Source organism: Narcine bancroftii, chromosome 12 (assembly GCF_036971445.1).
Source record: "Narcine bancroftii isolate sNarBan1 chromosome 12, sNarBan1.hap1, whole genome shotgun sequence".
Classification (NCBI taxonomy): domain Eukaryota; kingdom Metazoa; phylum Chordata; class Chondrichthyes; order Torpediniformes; family Narcinidae; genus Narcine; species Narcine bancroftii.
The window spans coordinates 22170205-22193801 of NC_091480.1; the positions used below are offsets into that span (position 1 = coordinate 22170205).

Sequence of the window (23597 nt, forward strand, 5' to 3'; positions counted from 1 at the left end):
TGGTAGGTGCGGTATTCTTTTACGATTTACAATTTTTTCCCCACTTACGATGGGTTTGCCCGAATGTGACCCCATTGCAAGTTAAGGAATACCCGTAGTATCCTTTATACAATAAATAAATATTGATTCATAAATATGAAAGTCAGGGATAGTTAATGTGAGCAGTTCCTTTGGTCATTCAGCATTCTCAATACCGGTGGTTGTTTTTCAGCCCAGGGGTATTGGTTCTGATACTCTTGTATCTCTTTCCTGACAGGAGTAGCTGAAAGATGATGTGTGTAGGGTGGAAGGGTCCTTCCTCTATGATTTTGTGCGCCCTCTTCAGACAAGGTTCTCGGTAGATCACATTGATTGGGGGGGGGGGGTAGGGGCGGGCAAGTGGGGAGGGGAGGGGCACAAGACTCCAGTGATCCTCTCTGCCATTCTTATAGTCCTGTGGATTGACTTCCCATCCATTTCTCTGCCTGCAGCAACTGCACCACATTGTTATGCAGCCAGCCAGGACGTCCTCGACAGAGCTCCTGTAGAAGGTTAACATGATGATGGCCGGTAGCCTTACCCGCTTCTGTTTTCTCAAGAAGTCGAGTCGCTGTTGTACCTTCCTGACAAGTGAGGAGATGTGTGTCCACGACAGGATCAAATGAACTCCATAAAACATGGTACTCTCCGTTCTCTCCACTTCAGATTTATGGATGTGTAGTAGAGGGTGGTCATTCCTGGTCCTCCTGAAGTCCACAATCATGTTCTTCATCGTCTTGTCCAAGATGAGACCCAGGATGTTCTTTCTTTCTTTCTTTGGCTTGGCTTCGCGGACGAAGATTTATGGAGGGGGTAAAAAGTCCACGTCAGCTGCAGGCTCGTTTGTGGCTGACAAGTCCGATGCGGGACAGGCAGACACGGTTGCAGCGGTTGCAGGGGAAAATTGGTTGGTTGGGGTTGGGTGTTGGGTTTTTCCTCCTTTGCCTTTTGTCAGTGAGGTGGGCTCTGCGGTCTTCTTCAAAGGAGGTTGCTGCCAGCCAAACTGTGAGGCGCCAAGATGCACGGTTTGAGGCGTTATCAGCCCACTGGCGGTGGTCAATGTGTCAGGCACCAAGAGATTTCTTTAGGCAGTCCTTGTACCTTTTCTTTGGTGCACCTCTGTCACGGTGGCCAGTGGAGAGCTCGCCATATAACACGATCTTGGGAAGGCGATGGTCCTCCATTCTGGAGACGTGACCCATCCAGCGCAGCTGGATCTTCAGCAGCGTGGACTCGATGCTGTCGACCTCTGCCATCTCGAGTACTTCGACGTTAGGGATGAAAGCGCTCCAATGGATGTTGAGGATGGAGCGGAGACAACGCTGGTGGAAGCGTTCTAGGAGCCGTAGGTGGTGCCGGTAGAGGACCCATGATTCGGAGCCGAACAGGAGTGTGGGTATGACAACGGCTCTGTATACGCTTATCTTTGTGAGGTTTTTCAGTTGGTTGTTTTTCCAGACTCTTTTGTGTAGTCTTCCAAAGGCGCTATTTGCCTTGGCGAGTCTGTTGTCTATCTCATTGTCGATCCTTGCATCTGATGAAATGGTGCAGCCGAGATAGGTAAACTGGTTGACCATTTTGAGTTTTGTGTGCCCAATGGAGATGTGGGGGGGCTGGTAGTCATGGTGGGTTACCCTTGTGCCATATCACAAGATATTCCACCTCTTCTCTGCAGTGCGAGTCTCTGTGATGAGGCCGACTATGTGCCATCTTCAAACTATTCACCTCAAAAGTTAATTATGACACTAACATTACAAATATTTTGTCTATCTCTGGCAGTTTCCTGGAAGGGGAAAAGGAGACAGTGATGAAAGAACAACATTTGTACCAACACGGACTTAACTATTGGGTCTTCCCAATATTTAGTTGTACTAAGTGTCTGCCCATTCATTAATTGATGTCAGGCAACTTAGGGGATTTGGATTCATGAGGTACGTTAAACTGTGAAGAATTATGCTTTTACATTATGATGATGATAAGCACAGGAGAAATAAGACACAACATAGATAGATAAACCTCCAGGCCACAGGAAGGGAAGCAGCTCTTTAACACCACATTCCCTTTTGTTCGGGCATCTCTCATGATCTCCCGCACCTTGATGAAGGGTTCAAAGCCCAAAACGTTGATGATGTATCTTTACCTTTGCTACATAAAGGCACTGTTTGACCTGCTGAGTTCCTCCAGCAGTTGTGTTTTTTCACTTAACCAGTGTCAACAAAATCCTGTGTTTTACCTCAGACCACACCATGAGGTACATTTCCACTTGTCTGAATGACACTGAAAAGCCACAGTGAAAGTTGCGAACTATAAAAGAGGATGAGAACAAGATGAGAAAGATAAGAAGGGTGGTTAAATCCTTTTCTTCTAAACCCCTTCCCCCAATTCTCCATTGTTACGCAGTTTTGTGCTGTGATTGGGATTAAAATCAATAGGTTTTAAATGAGGAATACGAGGAAAATGGGCAAAGACCAGCAACATAACCAAGATGAAATGGAGTTGGAATTGTTTGCAATATCAGCAGTCAACAGCTGTTCTGTTTTAAAGCAATGGATTTGAAAGTGAATAAAATAAGGGGGTGGGGTGGGGGGGAGGGGTGGGGTGGGGGGGAGGGGTGGGGTGGGGGGGAGGGGTGGGGTGGGGGGGAGGGGGGGGGGAGAAAGGAGAGAGAGATTCAAAAGGAAGTTAGGTGGCCTGTAATTTAGTGTGACAATAACTAAGAGTGAATAGGCTACATGGACAAGATCACAGAACAGAGAAAATGATGTAAGTTTAAGAAGAAAGAAGCACCACAGTCAACTCATTGAACATTCTCTACCATTGACAAAAGAAATGGCATATTATTAGGAAACAAAATTGAAGTTTACAAAATACAAAGCCAAGGATTACCATTCAAGTTTAAGTTTATTTCCACCTGACTGTCCATCTTCTTCTTCTTTCTTCTTCTTTGGCTTGGCTTCGTGGACGAAGATTTATGGAGGGGGTAAAAAGTCCACGTCAGCTGCAGGCTCGTTTGTGGCTGACAAGTCCGATGCGGGACAGGCAGACACGGTTGCAGCGGCTGCAGGGGAAAATTGGTTGGTTGGGGTTGGGTGTTGGGTTTTTCCTCCTTTGCCTTTTGTCAGTGAGGTGGGCTCTGCGGTCTTCTTCAAAGGAGGTTGCTGCCCGCCAAACTGTGAGGCGCCAAGATGCACGGTTTGAGGCGAGATCAGCCCACTGGCGGTGGTCAATGTGGCAGGCACCAAGAGATTTCTTTAGGCAGTCCTTGTACCTTTTCTTTGGTGCACCTCTGTCACGGTGGCCGGTGGAGAGCTCGCCATATAACACGATCTTGGGAAGGCGATGGTCCTCCATTCTGGAGACGTGACCCACCCAGCGCAGCTGGATCTTCAGCAGCGTGGACTCAATGCTGTCGACCTCTGCCATCTCGAGTACTTCTATAACCTGAAGAAAAGCATTTCTCCAGGCACGGTCCACACAAATACACAGTACATAATAATCACATTGACACATAAAGATATAATTTAATTAAATATTTTGGGATGATTTACTCAGTTTCAGGATACTGTTCACCAATCTCTCAGCCTGCAGGAAGAATCTTGGAATAATCAGTTTTTTAAAAAAACTCTCTATTTGGATTTTTAAAATAAAGCAGAGGAATATGGAAACAGTTTCTTTTCACTATAGCCAGTCACAGAAAGGAGGAAGGTTGATAGATTGGATCTTGGGTAGTTTCAACTTCAAATTATATTATATTTGTCAAGATTGCAAGCAAACATTAAAATGCACTATATATTTTCCATTCAGTCTCAATTATGTGATTAATGTGGGAACTAGGCGAGATAATTAAATGAATGACTATAATCAAAGACTTGTAACCCAATTTTTTTTTACAGTATTATCATCCCAAGGCACGCTGAATTCACATGCATTGAGATCTTCATATTGGAATATTTTTGTCCATCCCTTTAAAAGAAGCTAAATTTGGTCAGAACACTGCAAATTCTGTTCTTGGGCTTCAATGTGCTCTCTAATGTTTCAGAACAGATATCCTTTCTGAATGTATGGAAACTTTTCAACTTTAAGTGAAAGCAGAAAAAAGTTGTTATTGATATCTGCAGTGGAACTGCAACTTGAAAAAATATTTGAAAAAAAGCTTTCAATATTCCTTAAAGATAAATGTACTTGTGGCGCTGCTAGGAAAATAAAAGCAGAAGTGCTATATCACCTTCTCCAGTCTGGTAGTTCCTCACTGCAGCCTCAATATGGCAAGTTTATCTTTTTATAAAGCGACAATACTCTAGGTGTGGTCTCACCAAGGCCCTATACAATTCCAAGAAGAGTGCGCTCATGTCCTCCCACAGTACAGACAGTATGCCAAGTGCCTTCCTTATCTCTTGCTATTCCTCTCATTTGATTTTAGCAATGTGTCCTTTTGAATATGAACATTAGTCAATCACTTACTATTGGCTGCGGAAACAACAGGGATTTCTCACTGCTGTCCATCGCGGACAAGATTTTCGTCTGCATACTCCTGAACAGATTTGTCACTGTCTCTGAAAGGAAGTTCCCGGAGGCATAGTATGGCTTTCAGCCAGAATGGAGTACGGTGGACATGATACAGTGTATTTACCTTGAGACAAGTTCAGGAGAAGTGCATTGAGCAAAATATGCCTTCTTACCCTGTCTTCATTGAACTGACAAAGGCATTTGACATTATAAACAGGAAGGTGCTCTGGAACAGCCTGAGACGTTACAAATGCCCAAGGAAATTCGTGAAGATGATTCAGCTGATCAAGGATGGAAATGGTAGGACAGATCCTTTGCAGTGGATATACATCAGATTCATTTGCCATTTTTAATGGCTTGAAGCAGGGCTGTGTACTAGCCCCAGCCTGCCTGTCCCGCATCTGACTTGTCAGTCACCAACGAGCCTGCAGCAGACGTGGACATACCCCTCCATAAATCTTCGTCCGCGAAGCCAAGCCAAAGAAAGAAAGTCACATGCTGTCCATGGTCTGGAAGGAGTGTAGATCAGGTACCGACTGTTTGGCTCTCTTTGACCTTCATCGCTTGAATGCACGGATGAAGTGCCTCTACAGTCATTCAAGAAATACTTCTTCATGATGACTGTGTCCTCTTGGTGCAGCAAGACCGTGATCTACAGTTAATGCTGAACAACTTTTCAGACCCTGCTATGGTCTTTGGCCTGACTATAAAGCCTTCACCAGTTTTGAAGACTGATGTAAAACTGAACGGCATCACAAAGCAGCAGCCACAGTTATTACAACAACAGACTTCCAGTGCCCCCATTGTGCTAGACTCTGTGCTTCCAGACTGGGACTGCAGTCACCTTTATGTCCACAGATGAAATGCACAACAAATTCTTTCTTCGAATTGGAAGGACTACCAATAATGCTAGTCAATCACTTACTATTTTAAAAACACTGCTTTTGTTTTTTTTGCAAAAGGTGGTAACCAGTTTTCCACTTTATATTGACTCTGCCACATTATTTCCAACTCAACTCAGCTTATCACTATTCCCTTTGAAACCTCTTCACATCCACTGTGTCAATAAAAGATATCATAGCACACTTAAGAAAATAGGGACACAAAGGAAAAGATCACAAGGCCTCTGGAGCCTGCTCCACCATGTGATAGGATTACATCTGAGACAGCAAACAAAAATGAAGAAACAGTGCGCTAGGACCCAGAATCTGCAGATTTTCTTTTTTAAAAAAAAACCTCTAAATGTTTTGGAATTTTGTTGGCGTACAAGGGGACTTGTTAAACAGTTGCCCAAATAAGGCATGAATAGTACCAGTCAGAACCATATAAAGTGCTTGATTCAAAGTTAATCTGCCAATGTGGGCAGGTTATTTTGTGAAAATCTTGCAAGCAGCTCCCCATCACGATAGCACTTGCAGGATGATTTTGGGACTCCAGTCAAACTATAGATGATAACTTCCCCTCAAGTTTGTCATAATCTGATTGGAGTTTAAAAGATCCCATTAATGATGTTCAAACATTAATAAAAACTATAGATGATAACTTCCCCACAAGTTTGTCATAATCTGATTGGAGTTTAAAAGATCCCATTAATGATGTTCAAACATTAATAGAAACTATAGATGATAACTTCCCCACAAGTTTGTCATAATCTGATTGGAGTTTAAAAGATCCCATTAATGATGTTCAAACATTAATAGAAACTATAGATGATAACTTCCCCACAAGTTTGTCATAATCTGATTGACAAGTTTGTCATAATCTGATTGGAGTTTAAAAGATCCCATTAATGATGTTCAAACATTAATAGAAAGGGGAGATGGGAGTATCAGCCTCCAATGCAGAGATTGCATCACATGCTTAGCATTATAAATTACAAATTACCAATGACAAAACGAACCCACTTCCTAAAGTAAAACTACCTCTGAAACACACTCCATGCTATTTTAATGCGGACTTCAGCCACCACTGTGGTAGATGATGCGGCTTCAACCCCTCGCTCGCTAATCAAACCCCGCACCGAGGGGAGCGACGGAGAACCGAACTTGCCCAAGAATCGAGCGACGAGCGGAGGAGAACCATCAGCTCTCAGTCAGTCCCGAATCTGCTCTGAAGCGGCCGTCAACAGCAAGAGCGTTGTGCAGACGAGCCCAGAACAGAGGCGCCCGAAGCCCGGGCGACGCCACTCACCTGAGCCGGCGAGGCGGTGGGCGAACCGTTCAGCAAAGGCGTCAGCTCTCCCGGGCGGTCCTCGTCATCCTTGTTGGACCAAGAAACTTTCTTAGCCACATTCGCCATCTTACCGTTCCGGGGTTGTCAAGAGACGCGGGGCGGGGTTCCGGGTCACGTGGTCCGTCTACGGCGAGCGGGCCGCCTCCGTCCAGTGACGTGCCGATCGCGCTCGACGCTCGGGATTCACCCCGACGTGCCTGGACCCTTGGCATGCCGCAGATGCTGGGAATCCGAAATAAAGAGCCCCGGGGCCCGCTCTTGGCCATTTACGGGTTGGAGGAGGAGATGATCGAGTGGTGGATGCGAAGGGTTAGAACAGAGGGCCATCCGGCCCGTCCAGCCTGCTCCACCATGGCTGATCTGATGATTGGCCCATCTCCACCTACTTGCCTTTCCCCCAACCACCCCCCCCACCCCACCCCACCCCTTTCATTGCCCTGCCATGTAAAAATCTATCCAACCTTGTCTTATATTTACTGAGGTCGCCTCCACTTCTTCAGATGGGCAGCCAATGCCACAGATCCCCCACCCTCCTTATCTCTGACCTAAATCTTCTCTGAGGCTTCCACAGATCCACCACCCTCCTCATCTCTGACCTAAATCTTCTTTGAGGCTTCCACAGATTCCCCGTCCTCCTCTTCTCTGTCCTAAATCTTCTTTGAGGCTTCCACAGATTCCCCACCCTCCTCATCTCTGACCTAAATCTTCTTTGAGGCTTCCACAGATTCCCCGTCCTCCTCATCTCTGTCCTAAATCTTCTTTGAGGCTTCCACAGATACCCCGTCCTCCTCATCTCTGACTTAAATCTTCTTTGAGGCTTCCACAGATTCCCCACCTTCCTCATCTCTGACCTAAATCTTCTTTGAGGCTTCCACAGATTCCCCACCCACCTCATCTCTGACCTAAATCTTCTTTGAGGCTTCCACAGATTCCCCACCCTCCTCATCTCTGACCTAAATCTTCTTTGAGGCGATGTCCCCCTAGTTCTAGTAGGTTCAAAGAAACAGAGACTGAAAATCTAAAACAAAAAAAAACACACTGGAAACATTTAGTAGGTCAGGTAACATAAAAGGAGAAACAGTTAACTACGACTTCTTTAAAAAACCTGTGGTGTCTAGGTGTGACCTTCTGGAAATCAAGGTTCAGTCATTCAGCCGTGATTTTAAAAATTTCTCAATCAAAGGATGGTGAATATTCTAAATTGACCAGACAAGAGAGCTGTAAGTGTCATTTTTTTTAATTATTTAATTTTAGACATACAGCGCAGTTACAGGCCATTTCGGCCCATGAGTCCATGCCACCCAATTAACCTACATCCCCGGCGCATTGGGAGGAAGCTGGAGCACCCAGGAAAAACCCATGCAGACGTGGAGAGAACGTGTAATTTCAGTCCTGATTGCTGGCGTTGCTGTGCCATCTGTCAGTTACTGAATTTATTCAAGACAGAAACATATTTACTAATTATACAATTCAAAGGATATGGGGTTTGTACAGGAAGGTGGAACTAAGGTGAAAGATCAACTTGTTGACTGATAGGTACAAGAAGAGGCTGAATGATCTATTTCTACTTCTGTTTGTTAATGTATTCAAACAGTGATTCGAATCTGATAAGGGAGGAAATAGAATTAATGCTCATCAACAAACTGATGAATAGTCATTAACCTGTTAATTCTCTCTATATCTTAAATGTGCTGTGGGGGGCAAGGGGGTAGTTGGGCTCTCATTGAGAATGGCTGCTTTAAGCTATTTCCCACCTACTTTCATTCCAGAGCATCTCCCTCTGCACCCTGTGCTTTTAAAATAAAGAAATAAAATAAAATTGATCTCATAATTAAAGTACTATTTCATTACTATGAACAAAGAATTGTATTGGAAAATATTAACATCTCAAACAATAAACTAAAATATGTAGTCAATCTTTTTCATCATTGATTATGAATTTTTATTGTGCTGAGCATTAGAAAGTGATCCCACAAACAAGAATGAGATAAATGACCAGATAATAATTAGCAATATTCGCTGTGAGATAAATGGGAATTTCCCTGTTCTTCTTTCATGATGTTGGACCTACAAAACAATCTGTGAAGTTGTTAAGGGGTGCAGGTGATACATCAATTTTCCTCATGTTTCTGAGGAAGTAGAGGCATTGATCCTCTTTTTTCCCATTGCATTGACATGACTGGACCAGCACGTCACTAGAGATGTTTACAGCTTGGAACTTAAAGCTGTCTCTTATTTCCCCCATCAGTGCCATTGATGTAGATGGGAAGTGAGCTCTGCCCCTCTTCTGGAAGTGTGTGACCAGCTCATTGGTCTTATTGTCATTGAGGCAGAGTTTTTTTTTGTCTTGGCATCAAGCCACATGGTCACCTACATAATAACAATGCCTGTCTTGGTCCACTTGATGCCACAGTTGAGGAATGAGGAAGCATACAGGAGGGAGATAGATCAGCTCATTGAATGGTGTAAAGACAATAACCTTGTGCTCAACGTTAGCAAAAAATCAAGGAGAAGATTGTGGACCTCAGAAGGAAGTCAGGGAAACACAATCCAGTCCTCATTGAAGGCTCAGTAGTGGTGAAGGTCAAGAATTTCAAATTCCTGGGTGTCAAGATCTCTGAGGATCTGGCCTGGAGCCTCTATGCTGATGCCAGCAGCTATAATTTGTGAGGTGTTTGAGGTGATTCAGTATGTCATCAAAGACTCTCATAAACTTTTACCATGGAGAGCATCACTGCCTGGTATGGAGACACCATCACACAGGACAAGAAAAAACTCCAGAGGGTTGTTAACTTGGCCTGTGGCATCGCAGTCACCAGACTTCACTCTATCAAGGACATCTACATGAGGCGCTGTCTTTAAAACGCAGCCTCTATCCTCAAAGATCCTCACCACCCAGACCGTGCTCTCTTCACTCTACTACCATCAGGGAAAAGGTACAGGAGCCTAAAGACAAGCACTCAATGGCATAAGGACATTTTCTTCCCCGCTGCCATCAATAATCAATGAACCAAAGACATTGCCTTACTTTTCATGCTCTGTTATTTTAATTTTTTTTATTGTAATGTTGTACGATAGTTATAATATGAACGTTTCCACTCTGACGCTGCTGCAAAACACCGAATTTCATGACTTGTTCATGACAATAAATTCTGTTTCTGATCTAATCATGGCATGGAAGGAGAATATAGAGCCTATCAGACCCAGGGAGGCAATCCAATCAGTCTTCTTTCCCTTCCCCTTATGTCTCTCACACATGCATACCAACTCCCTTTAGATTGTTTTTCCTTCTATTCTGTCCTAGAGGTGATTTATAGTAGGCAATTAATGTATTTGGGACATGATAGTAAAGGAGAAGAAACATTGAACCTCCATTCATGTCTTTATCAAGATCAAACTTTATTCCATTACTGCTCTGACTAGCTTCCAAAATCTTGCTGGTTGCATCCATTTCCCCACCAGATCCTGTACACTCATTAATCCTTCTTGCCATGGGCTGTATCCAAAACCCAAATTCCTGTAATTTCAAATAAATATTCTCATCTTTAAAGCTTCTCCCAAACAGATTCACTTGTATATTCCTTTTAGATGCTCCTCTCCTAATTTTCCTATTTAATTTGTGTGGTGGTCCACCACCAGCCTATTGCAGGGGGCAAACTCTGTACCTGCAGGAGTGTAAGGGGACAGGACAACACCTGGCCGGCTGTCAAGCAGTCAGCCTGAATGGATCAAGCCCCACCCGGTCGGGTGTCAATCACCCTCCGGGATATAAGCCTGCGCCGGCCTCCCAAGGCCTCACTCAGAGTTGCTGCAGCCACAGCCAGCCTGGCTCTGTGGAAGTCTTTGTGGATTAAAGCCTGTTGTACAGTCTTTACTTGTGTGTGTCTGATTCTGGCTAACAGCGCACCACAATTTGTTTTCCAATTGTGTCTGATGGTCACTCTTTTAAATGCTATGTGATTTTGTGTGTTACTCAAGTAGAAAAGCAGTCTTTTGTGGTTAAGTTGTTCTTTTTCATACATAGTAGTTTTGCAGGAGCCAGATAAAGTTCTGGGACTGTTATATTCCTTGTCTAACTTGTGGAATACAAATCATAGAATTTCTTGTCTAAATTTTTAAATTTAGCACGGTAACAGGCCATTTCAGCCCACAAGTCCATACTGCTCAATTTACACCCAATTAACCTACACCCCTGGTACATTTTGAATGGTGAGAGGAAGCCAGAACCCCTGGGGAAAACCCACGCAGACATGGGGAGAACATTTAAACTCCTTACAGACAGCGCAGGATTCAAACCCCGGTCCCGATTGCTGGCGCTGTAAAGGCATTGCATTAAATACAAATAAATTTATAAAACAGTGCAAAATTTTCTCTCTCTTTTGGTATGATATATATATATATATATATAGTAAGCTTTGCACTTCATCTGAGAATGCCATTCCAATTTACAACAAATGAATTAAAGTTAAGTTTATAATATTATGGCACACTTACAGAATGTGAATTTTAAGAGTTTCACACATCCCAGGACCCAGGAAAAGGATGTACAATTACTTAAGACTCCTGTATGTTTTTTTTAAATACACAAAATGGCTGGATAAACTCAGCAGGCCCTACAGCGACCAAAGGAGGCAAAGATATATAACCAACATTACAGGCCTGATATCAAGCCCAAAATATTGGTTGTATATCTTTGCCTCCTTTGGTCACTGTGGGACCTGCTGAGTTTTTCTAGCATTTTGTGTAGTTACTATAATCACAGCATCTGCAGACTTATTAGTTTCACTTCTGTCGTTATATCCCAGGAATAGTTCAACATGTCTTCTTTCTTCTCTCTTCTCCTTTTAGCAGTCCACCAGAAAGACCTTATCCTGTCAAGATACAACTCTCTCTCTCTCTTTCATAATTCAAAGAGCTGAATAGACCTGTGTTTAGTACAAGCAAAGAAACTGTAGAAAATCTATATGTGCATATTCTGGTTGTATTTTAATTAGCATTATCATTCAATATAAATGTTATTTTTAGTTAAAATACCCTTAGTTATTTCAGAAATTCTTAAAGGTGAAGATACTATTATTGTCACACAATACTACATCTAGAATGTAACATACATGAAATTCGTTACATTTGGTCTACCGTAAGGCAGACAGAGAGTTTCCACTTTGTCCAGAGCCCCTCACAGAAACCTACAGCACTTGGTGTTCCTCAGTGGTCTCCCATCCAAGTACTGACCAGTCCTGTGCCTGCTTAGCTTCCGAGATCAGACAATTCCAGGCATATTTAGACTATTAAGTGTTTTTAAATGTTGCTACCAACAAATTCATGTTCCAATTCACTTTCTTCATTGAAAATGTTATGTCCATGCATATTAATTGACAAAACTTCCATGTTTCTGATCAATTGCTTCTGACTTGTTTCTAGTGTAATGGAAGATGTGCCTAATAAGGTGGTGCAATGACCAGCACATCGTCATACTGCTGCCTCACAGCTCCAGGGATGTGGATTCTATTTTGATCTCTGCTGCTATCAGTGGAGATAATGCATAAATTACCTGTTTCTTCTCATTTTCTCTCAGGTCCCAAATACATTAAGGGAGTTAATGTGTGAAAGAAATAAGGGGAAGGGAAAGGAAACTGAGGGGTTGCTTCCCTGAAGTCTGATGGGCCATATACTCTCCTTCCATTGCCATAATTAGATGAAATTGTCCTCGAAATAACAGTGTGTGATTAACTAGCAAAGGTAAATTAATTTATGCAAATACTTCTCCTCTTACAGAATTTTTAAATTTCCATTATATTCCCAAATGTTTATTTCAGGAAAATACAAATAAGTTCTCCCACAAATCTAGTTTTCATGCCTAATTTTCCAACTAATGGAATGTGCTCTGATATTTGTGTCCTTAAGGTAAAAATCAGTCCAGTGGTCCTCATCTAAAGTTACTGATAAAGTCAAATTTGGAAACATTATTATAGATGTACCCAGACCAAGGCTATTTGTAGAAAATAGATTGGACATTGAATTCTATATTAAATTTTTGTACTTGTGCATTGTAGTGCTACAATTTATTTCCATTTCTCTTGGGATAATGGTCATGTGCACTCTTAACATTTGGGAATTTCTTAATTAGTTGTATTAAATGAATAGTCTGATGGTGATCACTGTAATTGACAGTAGTACTGTGAGTATTAAGAAAGTGTTAACTCAGCTAACAGTTGTTTGATATCAAATCAGTTTGAGTAAAATATATTACAAAATACAATTGACGAGTACAATTAATGCTCCATTTCATTAAGAAACTAACATTGGAAGTCTTGAAATATTATTAGGATATAATAAGAAATCACCAAAAGGCATTTAATTCAGTTTTCAAATTAGCATTAGATTTAAGTTTATAAATTAGAAGTATTGTACAAAAATGGATTCTGCAAAACTATTGTAGTCAACAACATTTCAGTATCTTCATATTCATTCTTATAAAACTCTCTATTTTCTGTAAAGATCATTATTGGATATATTGAACGTATTGTAATGTATGTCATACAAGGTTTTTTTTATAGTACTACAATAATCATGAAGTTAAACAAATATTACTGCTTGATTTCTGAATGTATTAAATTCATGCTAAGTTGTAAATCTAATTGCTGAGATATGAATAATGCAATAGAATTTCCATGTTGCAAACACTGTATGTGCCAAAGATGTGACCACAAAAGCCATAAATGGTACAAGGGACCGCTATCCAATATACTTGTTTTAGAAACAAAGATCTAAGCATGTACAATTAAAATATTGAACAGCACCATTAAGAGTGGAAATATCATCGAAAGTTAAAATTCTGCTTCCAGGTAATGCCTTTCCTGTCGTGATGCCCGAGACTTCCCCAGGAGATAAAGCACGGTTCCAAATTGTGAAACCAGCCAAAGTTCCCACAAATGACTCAGTATCATCAAATCCCCCTCCCATTTTATCCTGTTCCTGACCTATTATAAGTGTTCCACCAGCTGGAATCTCATAGCCTTTTTGAAACTTGGATCCAGCTGATATCAGTCGTCTGTCTATATAATACCAGTACTTACCCTCAAAGGAAGACCATATGATGCAGACGTGATGCCAGAGGCCATCTAAAAGTTGTACCACTGGAAGTTCCCTGAATGCTGGATCTCCGATTACAAAATGTATGGTTGATTGTTTGCTTGTGTTTCTGCCGTGCAGGACCAATTTGTTGTCATTATCTTCTGTTGCATAACTTAACATGGTTCCTAAATAATTTGACTTGGTACTGAGCCAAGAGCAGATAGTCATTTCAAAGAGTCCAGTTGAAAAGCCTTTGCTGCATGTTGCATAGTTTTCAGTGGAAGAATTGGGAAAGTGCATCATTGATTTCACATTGCAAACTGTAATTAGAGAAACAAGTAATGGATGTGTATATTGTAGATAACAAAAAAAGTTAATTTAAACATTTAACAGTTGTTAATTAATCCCTATTTTTCAGACCGATTTTATGGCACCAAATATGCTTGGATGGTTAGAGTCAGTTGCACATGATCGCAAATATGATAAAAGCTATTATGTTGTAAGTATCTCCATCTGTAATGATGCTTATTTGTGTACATCTTGATATTGATATTAATCGATATTATTTAATCAGTAAGCTGCATTATAATAATCTTTAAGAATGTCTGAAAGAGGTTTCAAAATTTTGTGATGGTAGATTGTGAAGGATTTTTATTCTTGTTTGTGGATATTTTTAAAATGGCATAAACCTTGGATTGTTAACAGAAGAATAAAGTAAAAATATAGGAGAAATATTTTCACACAAGGCATTGATCTAAAATGAAATATTTTGCCACAAGTCTACTGGCACAGAGATGACTTGGTATTGAATTCTGATGGATTCCATTTGTACAGCATTACAAATCTGTGTGGCTTCCCAGTATTTTCCTGATCAACAGTTTTACCAAATGTTTTTAGAAGTTTTACAATTAAACCTTAGCTTTGCAAATGAAGTTAGATCTGATGGTCAACACAGGGGACATTTTATGGCATTGCCCTTTCTCTGTCATATGTTCATTAAGCACATAGGACAAATAGCAAATACTGGATAAGTTCTCTGTGAGAAATTCATATTAGCAAAGGAATGAATTTTTTTTTCTTGTTGAGATGAATGTAAAATGTTATAACTACATCACCACTCATGGCACCAATCAGTATACAAGTGCTACAAAGTTTTCAGACCAAAATTCCAGCTTAAACCTTTTCATAATTTTGCACAATTGTGGCTTGTCTTCAGCAACAGGAGAAAGTGTGTGGCAGTGTCCTTTACAGGAGGTAATAATTTGGCCTGCTTAGTTGCTGATTGGTTTCAAATGGGTTTCCAATCACTTAGATGCTAACATCTGCAGGAAATGATGTGCCAGGTCTTTGCCATCATTTCAAGCTTCTGCATAAAAGAGTTGCTTTTGGGCATTTTATTATTTTGTTCCAATCATGTTGTTTAATTGGAATTCAGTATTACCTGGAAAATTAACTGTAGGCACGCAGATTAGGAGAAGTTGCTGGAAAACCTGCTTGCAGTAAAGGGCTGGGTCCACTCAGGATGTTCAGAGAGCAATTTTCCTTCCTGAACTTCAGGGAGGAACCAGTTAGGAGACAGCAGCACTTCAGCAAGGACACCCTTAATGTTATACCTGGCAAGTCCAACTTCAGAGGAATGCAAAAGATGTTTTGACAGTAGCCATGGAATTGAAGTTAATTCATTTAATTTCAATTTAGACATTCAGCATGGTAACAGTCCCTTCCGGCCCATGAACCCATGCTGCCCAAATATCCCAATTAACCAACAAGTCCGATGTGTTTTGAAGGGTGGAGAAAACTGGAGGATTCAGAGGAAACCCCCGCAGACACAGGGAGAACGTGCAAACTCTTAACAGACCCAGGTCACTGGCACTGCAACAGTGTTGCGCAACTGCAATGCTAACTGTGCTGTCCCACTAATGTTTACCACATCTTGCATCTTATCTTCCTTCTCCTGCTGGCATTGCAGTAATATGCATGCCCACAATACCTTTGCCAACATGAAAAAAAAATTCTAAATCGAATTCATAAGACCGTACAGCATTAACTATATCCTTTCCAATCTCCTGGTACCTGTCTATCAGGTACTTTTTTTCTCTTTTAGTGCTGCTGTAGGTTCAGTCCCAGCGGATGCAATATAGATAGTGGAAAGCTGTTGACTTCCAGTGGAGGAGTTGGCAGTGTCCTTAGAATGCAATCTTAAGCGTTGTAAACCAAGAAGACAGTTTTAGAATTTTCTTTCTCTGCACATGATACCAGTTTGGATTGGGTGGGTTACACAACATCAAGGGCTTTCTAAGTCCTATGAAGGCCCCATGCAACACTGATATTAGAATACTCCATGCTCCTTGATATTGCACCAGGGTTTCCAGTAGGCCTATGAATGCTTCATGTATTCTCATTTTGCATATCTACAATTCTTCATTTAAGAACTTAATAGTACCACTCAGATGTGACTTAGCCTTGGATTAGTTGGTACTTATACTACCCATTCCTGTTACCCAGCCTGCCCTGGGCTGTACCTTTCTACTTTCAAAACCGTCTGTCATGTGTTTCAGTGCTAGTATCTGAACTGCTGGTGAGCGATGATGTGTATTAATCCTCACTCTTTTCTTCATCTCTTTGACTGCCTGGTCAGATTATTCATAGTCCTTGGATATTTGAAAAGAGAATGGATTGGGGGCAGGGTAAATGGGGAAAACATAATGTAAAAGATGAGATCTGCAATTCATGAGTTTTTGAATATAAAGGATTTGGGAGAAGTGGGATGGGAGAATAAGAATTAGGGTTCGTTATCCTATTCTATGGCTTGTCCACTGCCCGTGGACAAGCAAATGAACAACATTGGTTGTTCACTTTTGACAATAGAGTGATGCCTGTCTGCTCTGAATATCCATCACTGACTTGCAGGCAAGAGGAATGAGTCTTCCTGTGAGTTAATATTAGTTTGGGTAATATAATTGTTCTGACTTGAATGATTCTCTGTCTGTCAATATATACAAGCAGTGAAATCTCAGTGTAAGGTCTAGGTGCATCTATGGAGATGAAAGATAATTAACTTGAAATATTGATTATGTTTCTCTATCACCATGAATGCTGCCAGGCCTGCTGAGCATTTCCAGCATTTTCTATTTTGTTATAGATTTTCACTCTTTTTTTTTGCTCAGTTATTGTCCTGCTGCTCTTTGACTCGCTGCGTTTCCCCAACATTGTGTTTTTACTTCAGTCAAGTTTATTGGTCATCTCATTGTACAAGTACAACCTGACAAAACAGCGTTCTCCAGTTCAAACACATGGAGACATACAACCAGACATAATACACATATGGACAAATAATACATATGCAGGCGGCTGCAGACTTTTGTGTCCTCTGAAGCTTGTTTCCCTGTTTGACATCCATACACTTTCCTTTCTGATCTCTATACTATTAACTGTGAATCTATTAATACAATTCTCTTTTTTTCAAACCTATTAATATTTTCTTATTCACCACTCCAGTGGTGTTTGGTTCTGATATTCTGTTTATCCTCTTGATAACAGTCTTTTCTGTTTCCTATTTTCTTAGGTCACCCCTAGTTCTAAATAATGCTCCAGTCTTCAACTAATTACCTTGAATTCAATTTCTCCAAAGCCTTCACCTATGTCACCTATGAGTAATTTTCTAAACAACCTTTCTTCGTAACTCAGCCATCAGATTGCCAGATCTGCCATTGCAGCTCTTGCTTTGACTCCTTGAAATAATTCAGTATTTTTTCCTATAATGCAGAAAACAAAACTGAATTCTGTGTAGCACACTTAAATTTGATGACAATCAACTTGGACACTCCCATTAACTGATTGTAAACGTCACCCTCCTGGCTATAGGTTCACCATTTTCTGTTTCAATTGAGAAGTTGGACATATAATTTGACTCAAAGTAAAAACACAATACTGGTGAAACTCAGCAGGTCAAATTTAATATACTTTTACTATATAATTTCGACAAATAATTTGACTCACCCATTGAGCAAAATTCCTTTTCTACAGCTGGAGTTTGAAAGAGTGATGCCTTTCACTAATTAAGTTCTTGAGCTTTCATGAAGTTAACCAGGTGAACTTCCTCTGCTTAGTAATTGCTTATTGCCCTTCGGTCATAAATGATTGAATTTATGACTGCATTTGCAGAATGTTAACTTAGATACTCCATGGAAGTGATTTAATAGGAACGTGCTCTGCATGACTTTCATCATTCTGCAGGCTCCGAATCTCCTTTTGTTATTGGGTTGGGTCAGGAATTGACCCAATATCGAGCTTGAAGTGCCCCCAAGCTCGATATTAATTTTAATCAAATTGTGGCAATACTGTATAAATGGGATATAAAAATAACAGTGTGTATCTTCCTCAATTAAATCACAACTTGTGACTCAATTAAATCACAACTTGTGACTCAATTAAATCACAACTTGTGACTCAATTAAATCACAACTTGTTTTCTAAAGTTGTTGATGATATTGTGCTTTACCTTTCTTTTAAACCCCTATTAAATGCTAGGTCTGTATTACACGGCCACGCAAAAGGCAAATCCAATGCGGTAAGTGAGACTTTAAAATAATTTTGGGACATTTGAGAACTTTGCATTGGAGTTGGAGGGAGCGGCGATGTAAGGAATGATGGCTCAAAAGGAAAAAAAGGGGAGATCGAAATTTTATCCTGAGAAGCTTGTTGTTCGTTTAATTCTTGGCCAATCTAGTAGCCCGTGGAGTTCTGACATACTTGACCCCTCTTTCCTGGTCGTTCCCTGCCGGCCGGTCGGAGACTGGTTGGGGGGCTTGGTCCGGTGGACTCGCCGCGGCCACGCCGCTGCTTTCAAGCGAACAGGCTTTGGCGAGAGCGCGTCCTTCACCCGTTCCTCAAACCTTGCAATTTTAACGTGTTGTCCCTTGACCTCCTCTTGGAGAATCTCCAGTTCCTTCTGCAGATTCTTCTTGGCCACGGCCAAAGAGCTGATCTCCTCCCTCTGCGCTTTTCCGTCCCTTGTCAGATTGGACGCGATCTCGCTCTGCTCTTTCTGGTCTCTTGACATTTGCTTGTTTCGCTCATCGAGGACTTTCTCCAAGGCTGACATTTTCAGGTCAATCTTTTTGGTTTCCTTTTGCAGTTTTTTGATCCATGATTTTAAGCTGCTGATGTCCTTGTTTGTGGCCGCTTGGAACCCCTGCATGGTGGCGGTGACATTATTGTACTGAGCAGACAGGGACTGGAGGCGACCATCTATGTTAGCAGATGCATTGAAGTTCTCCGAAATGATTTGCAGACGTGTCAGGCTCATTTCTTGAAATCGACGGAACTGCGGTGAGAAAAACGGGAGAGAATGCGCGTTACCACTTGAAATAACTGGCCATGAAGTTATCAGGAGGCATTTTCGCTTGGACCAGCGATCCGCTCTGCTTCCTTCAGCTCGTTCGACTTGCTGCACCGCGGATGGCTCCGATTCGCATTGACTTTGCCCGGGACCCGACCAATCCTGCCCCATCCCTCCAGGAATGATCTGCCTGATTCACCAAATATTCTGCGAGGACCCACCTGCTCCTCCAGCCGTCGAAGCCGTTCGAAAAACGGTTTCCTCCGGTTTGCACCGGCCTCTGTGTTTTGTGAGCAGACCACGCACAGGTTCCAGCAAGCCCACACCAGAAAAATCCAATCAACCTTGCTGAAACCCATTCTTAACACTGGGATTTCTTCATCAACCCCTGCCACTGAATGCTGGAAATGGGTCGCTGTGCAAACGATGTGGGCCTTTATAGGCGACAGCTCTGGCTTTGAAATGATTTACGTTTTCATTCCATCAGTCCCTGCCCTGGCTACTGTTACAGGGTAAACGGAAATAAACGAGCGTCGTTCAACAAGACGAGCTTTGCAGACCTGGCTCACTCTGCTCTCCAAATGCACTGACCTAGTTTCCAAGTGTTATTGTAACTTGACGATGAAGTGCAACGTTCTTCAAGGAATGCATAATGTGCTCTGCTTGAACGGATTTCCAGGTGGACTCAACAGTCTTCACATTGTAGAGCTTGAACAAAAATGCAAGAACAAGCTAAATCAACATCTGTAAAGCTTATCATATTTCATTTTAATCTTGGTGTTCTGTGAATCATAGTTTACATTGATATATTTCCTCTTCTGAGGCAGTTCCCCGCCCCCCTATATAATTTGTTTCCATACTGGTGTTGAGGTACTGTATTTGGTGACCCTTGTTCGAGGTAAATACAGCACCAGCGATTAGAACTGGACCTGGGTTTGAATCCCTCATTGTAAGGAGTTTGTACATTCTCCCCATGTCTGTGTGGGTTTGCTCCCTGGGCTCTGGTTTCCTCCCACTAAAAATGGACTGGGGTGTAGGTTAAAGGGGTGTAATTTGGGTGAGTCAGACTCGAAAGGCCGAATTGACCTGTTACAATGCTGTAATTTAATTTACAATGTCTAATTGAATTTAATTTCCACTTTCTCCATTTCGAGAGGACATGGACCAGAGACTGATAATTAATGTTACAGCCAGTCTCAAATAAACTGGAAAATTTTCATATTTACATTTATTCATGCTCTTTGTGATTCAGAAGGCCATTTGTCCCATTTATTTCCCTGTGAACTATTCTCTTAAATATGCTCATTCACTTTTCTTGCAACACATGTTCATGGGATAATTTTCTAACTGAGATATGGGAGAAAACCAGAACATATGGAGAAAACCTCCGTGGTCAAAGGATGAATGTGGAAACTCTGCATAGTTAGCACTGGAGTTCAGAATTGAACCAGGTTCACTGGCACTGTTAAGGCATCAGCTCTGAGATGACTGCTGCTTCAAAGGAAGGTATAAAAAAAATTCTGGCCTCACAGTAATGGGCTAACAATCAAGTGCAAGGCTGAACAATAAGTGTAAGGATTTTATCCATTTGTGAAAGTATAAATTGGTGTTTACTTATAGCCAGCGTTCCTCTACAGACCATCTGCTATTAACATTACACTATTTCTTTTGCATGAATGCCAAGAAAAATACTTAATATCCAAACAGAAAAGATAGAACCTTGTCTTGGACTGGGTAAACTTGCTGATGTGGTGATTGTGAGATCTAAAAATAACAACATGTAAGAGATGGTATTCATTAACCTTTAACACCCTCCATCATTTAGAACTACTATCAACTGTATCCTTCCATTTCTCCAATCTTCCATCTTATTACTGGCCTTCCCTTTTGCTCTTGCTCCACTCCTACCTTAATCTGTAGGTGTTTTTTTTATATCTGTAACATTCCCAATTCTGACAAAAGATATTGGCATGGATGTGAATTGCTTCTGTATTTTTTAGTCACCAAAAACTCAAAAACTTCTACAGGTGTACCATGGAGAGCATTCTGGCTGGTTGTATCACTGTCTGGTACAGATGTGCCAATGCTCAGAAGAAGAAAAAACTCCAAAGGGTTGTTAACTCAGACTGTGACATCAAGGGCACTAGTCTTCACTGAGGTGGTGTCTTAAGAAAGCAGCCTCTATCCTCAAGGACCCTCACCACCCAGACCATTGGGTGAAAGGTACAGGAGCCTGAAGACAAGCACTCAGCAGCACAAGGACAGTTTCTTCCCCTCTGTCATCAGATTCCTGAATGAAAAATGAACCATAGACACTACCTTACTTTATATTTTTATTTTTCTTCCACTATTTTTATTTATATTAGGAATGGGGTTTATGTTTGCACTGTGATACCGCCACAAAACGATGAATTTCGTGACATGTTCATGATCATAAATTCTGATTTTCTTCTCTCTCCAGTTATCACCTGATCTGCTAAGTATTTGTAGCACTTTTATGATTTCATTAAAGTTTAAGGAAGAATTGACTTGTCAGAAGGGATTTAGTAATGAGAAATGAACTTGAGCATAAAAAAGGAAATAAGCATCAAAGTATGTCTCAATAATACAGACCGTTTAACAATGGAGGAAGAAACAAGGAGGAAAATATTTTCGGTGAGTAGAAGATACAGAATAATACTTCAGCAATTGACGAATAAAATAAGGGGAAGTGAAAAAGAATTTGATATTTTCAATGCATCCAAGATACCATTGTTGACGTAGAGCATAAGAAGTCCAAGAAGGGGAAGGAATTGGGGAAAGGGAAGTACAATGCACAAGAAACAAGTATCTCATAAGTAATACAGATACCTGTATTAACTTGGACAATAAAGAGGAAGTAAGCATCAGATAACATCCTATATTATATGATATAAAATTATTGTCAATTTTTTAGAGAATGAGAAAGGATGGTTAAACTGAAAACTATACAATGAAATAGGGAAGGAATGAATAATGTTAAAAAAGAAACCAAGAAAAATATATTCTGCTAAAAATGAGCAGTAACAAAATAACCAAAACATTATGAGAAAATAAAGATAAAACCAAAAGAAGGAAATTTCATATAATGAGCACTTAGTAAATAAAGAGATAAGATGTTCAGCAGAAATACAAGGAGGATTGGAAATATGCTTTAAAAAAAAAAGGGGAAACGTAAGTAAATTATTAAGTGACATTGTAACTAATGATCATGAAGTAGATATGACAAAAAGAGCAGTATTGATATAGGTCTGCTCAATGTTTCACAAGAAAAACACAGCTGATGACAGTGAAGTGGCAAAAAGATTGAATACTTTGCCTCAAATTTTTTTACTGGGGATACCAACAAGTTAGGCTAGGGAAAAATATTTCTGGCAGAAAGAGTTGATAAGCCAGTTCTGATCCAATGAACTTTTTGCATAACTTAATTTGATATTTCTGATTTGAATAATTTCAGAAGGGCCCGGAGGACCATGCTCCGCTGACCATTGACAGTTTGACCATTTAATTCGTTAAGAATATAAAATTCCTTGGAGTGCACTTGACGGAGAATCTCACCTGGACCCTTAACACCAGCTCCATAGACAAGAAAGCCCAGCAGCATCTCTACTTCCTGCAAAGGCTGAGAAAAGTTGATCCCCCACCCTCCATCCTCACTACATTCTACAGAAGATGTATTGAGAGCATCCTGTGCAACTGCATCACCACCTGGTTTGGAAGCTGTACCACCTCAGACCACAAGACCCTGCAGAAGATGGTGAAGTCAGTGGAAAAGATCATTGGGAGCTCTCTTCCTACCATGAAGGACACCTACAACACTCGATGCAGGCAAAAGGCAATAAACATTGCGAAAGATTGCACACACCCCTCATGTAAATTGTTCTCCCTTCTGTCATCTGGTAGGACTCAGGCTCTTGCATCCAGATTGGGAAACAGTTTTTTCCACCAAGCCACCACACTCCTGAACTCCTAGAAGTTGGACACATTTTAAAAAAAAAACTACTAGTCTTAATATTTTAACGTGCTTCTAAATTCTATTTATGTGAATATGCTCTGTGGTCCTGGAGAAATGCTATCTCGTTTTTACCTCGCGAGTATGGTATGAACGATAAATAAAGGCAATGAGTTGGTTTTAATGCATAATCATTTGTTGGAGAAATCTAAATGAGATTCAATGACACTGATTACTGACACTACTTGTGACAATACTGATCACAATTTGGTGCTTTAAATGATTCCAAGTGTGTGTTTTTATTTAATTACAACTCCATAGGATTTTTCCTCACATATATGCTCCATTCCATGTATTGATTTGTTCTTTGCCCATCCGTTGGCTGCAGAATGGAGGAGAGAGAAGGATGTTGAGGGCTTAAATCTGAGCTCAGGTTCTTTATTACTTTTATTTCTT

General features: G+C 40.9%; 2 protein-coding genes and 1 long non-coding RNA gene across 5 annotated transcripts in view; 1 reads left to right on the forward strand and 2 right to left on the reverse strand.

Annotated features, from left to right (window-relative positions):
- clcn7 (chloride channel 7) overlaps positions 1-6867 on the reverse strand; it is a 69756-nt gene extending 62889 nt beyond the window's left edge. Inside the window, exon 1 of the mRNA XM_069906678.1 lies at positions 6715-6867. Coding sequence (XP_069762779.1) covers positions 6715-6822 — 108 coding nt within the window. The 5' untranslated portion in view covers positions 6823-6867. The remainder of the gene's footprint in view (positions 1-6714) is intronic.
- A 118-nt stretch (positions 6868-6985) lies between these two features.
- LOC138746420 (uncharacterized) lies at positions 6986-23325 on the forward strand. Of its 2 annotated transcripts, XR_011346950.1 has the most exons (5): positions 6986-7976; positions 12332-12495; positions 14249-14329; positions 21633-21826; positions 22647-23325. It is a non-coding gene; the product is annotated as an uncharacterized lncRNA (long non-coding RNA). The 2 variants fall into 2 exon arrangements; XR_011346951.1 differs by lacking the exon at positions 12332-12495.
- On the reverse strand, positions 13278-19903 carry ptx4 (pentraxin 4, long). Of its 2 annotated transcripts, XM_069904587.1 has the most exons (3): positions 19393-19903; positions 18583-19156; positions 13278-14150 (listed from the first exon to the last, which is right to left on the reverse strand). In XM_069904587.1, the coding sequence occupies exons 1-3, from the start codon at positions 19528-19530 to the stop codon at positions 13510-13512; spliced, it is 1353 nt and encodes a 450-aa protein (XP_069760688.1). In that variant the 5' UTR covers positions 19531-19903; the 3' UTR covers positions 13278-13509. The 2 variants fall into 2 exon arrangements, with proteins under 2 accessions (XP_069760688.1, XP_069760687.1); XM_069904586.1 differs by having other exon boundaries at positions 18583-19479.
- Positions 23326-23597: the final 272 nt, after the last annotated feature.

What these genes read in the sequence shown, in the direction of transcription:
- ptx4 (XM_069904586.1), bottom strand. Translation starts at nt 19,342, where the DNA reads ATGGGGCAGGATTGGTCGGGTCCCGGGCAAAGTCAATGCGAATCGGAG. An exon ending in GACCAGGAAAGAGGGGTCAA is followed by an intron (nt 14,151 to 18,582) that starts GTATGTCAGAAC and finishes CTCTAATTACAG; the next exon opens with TTTGCAATGTGAAATCAATG.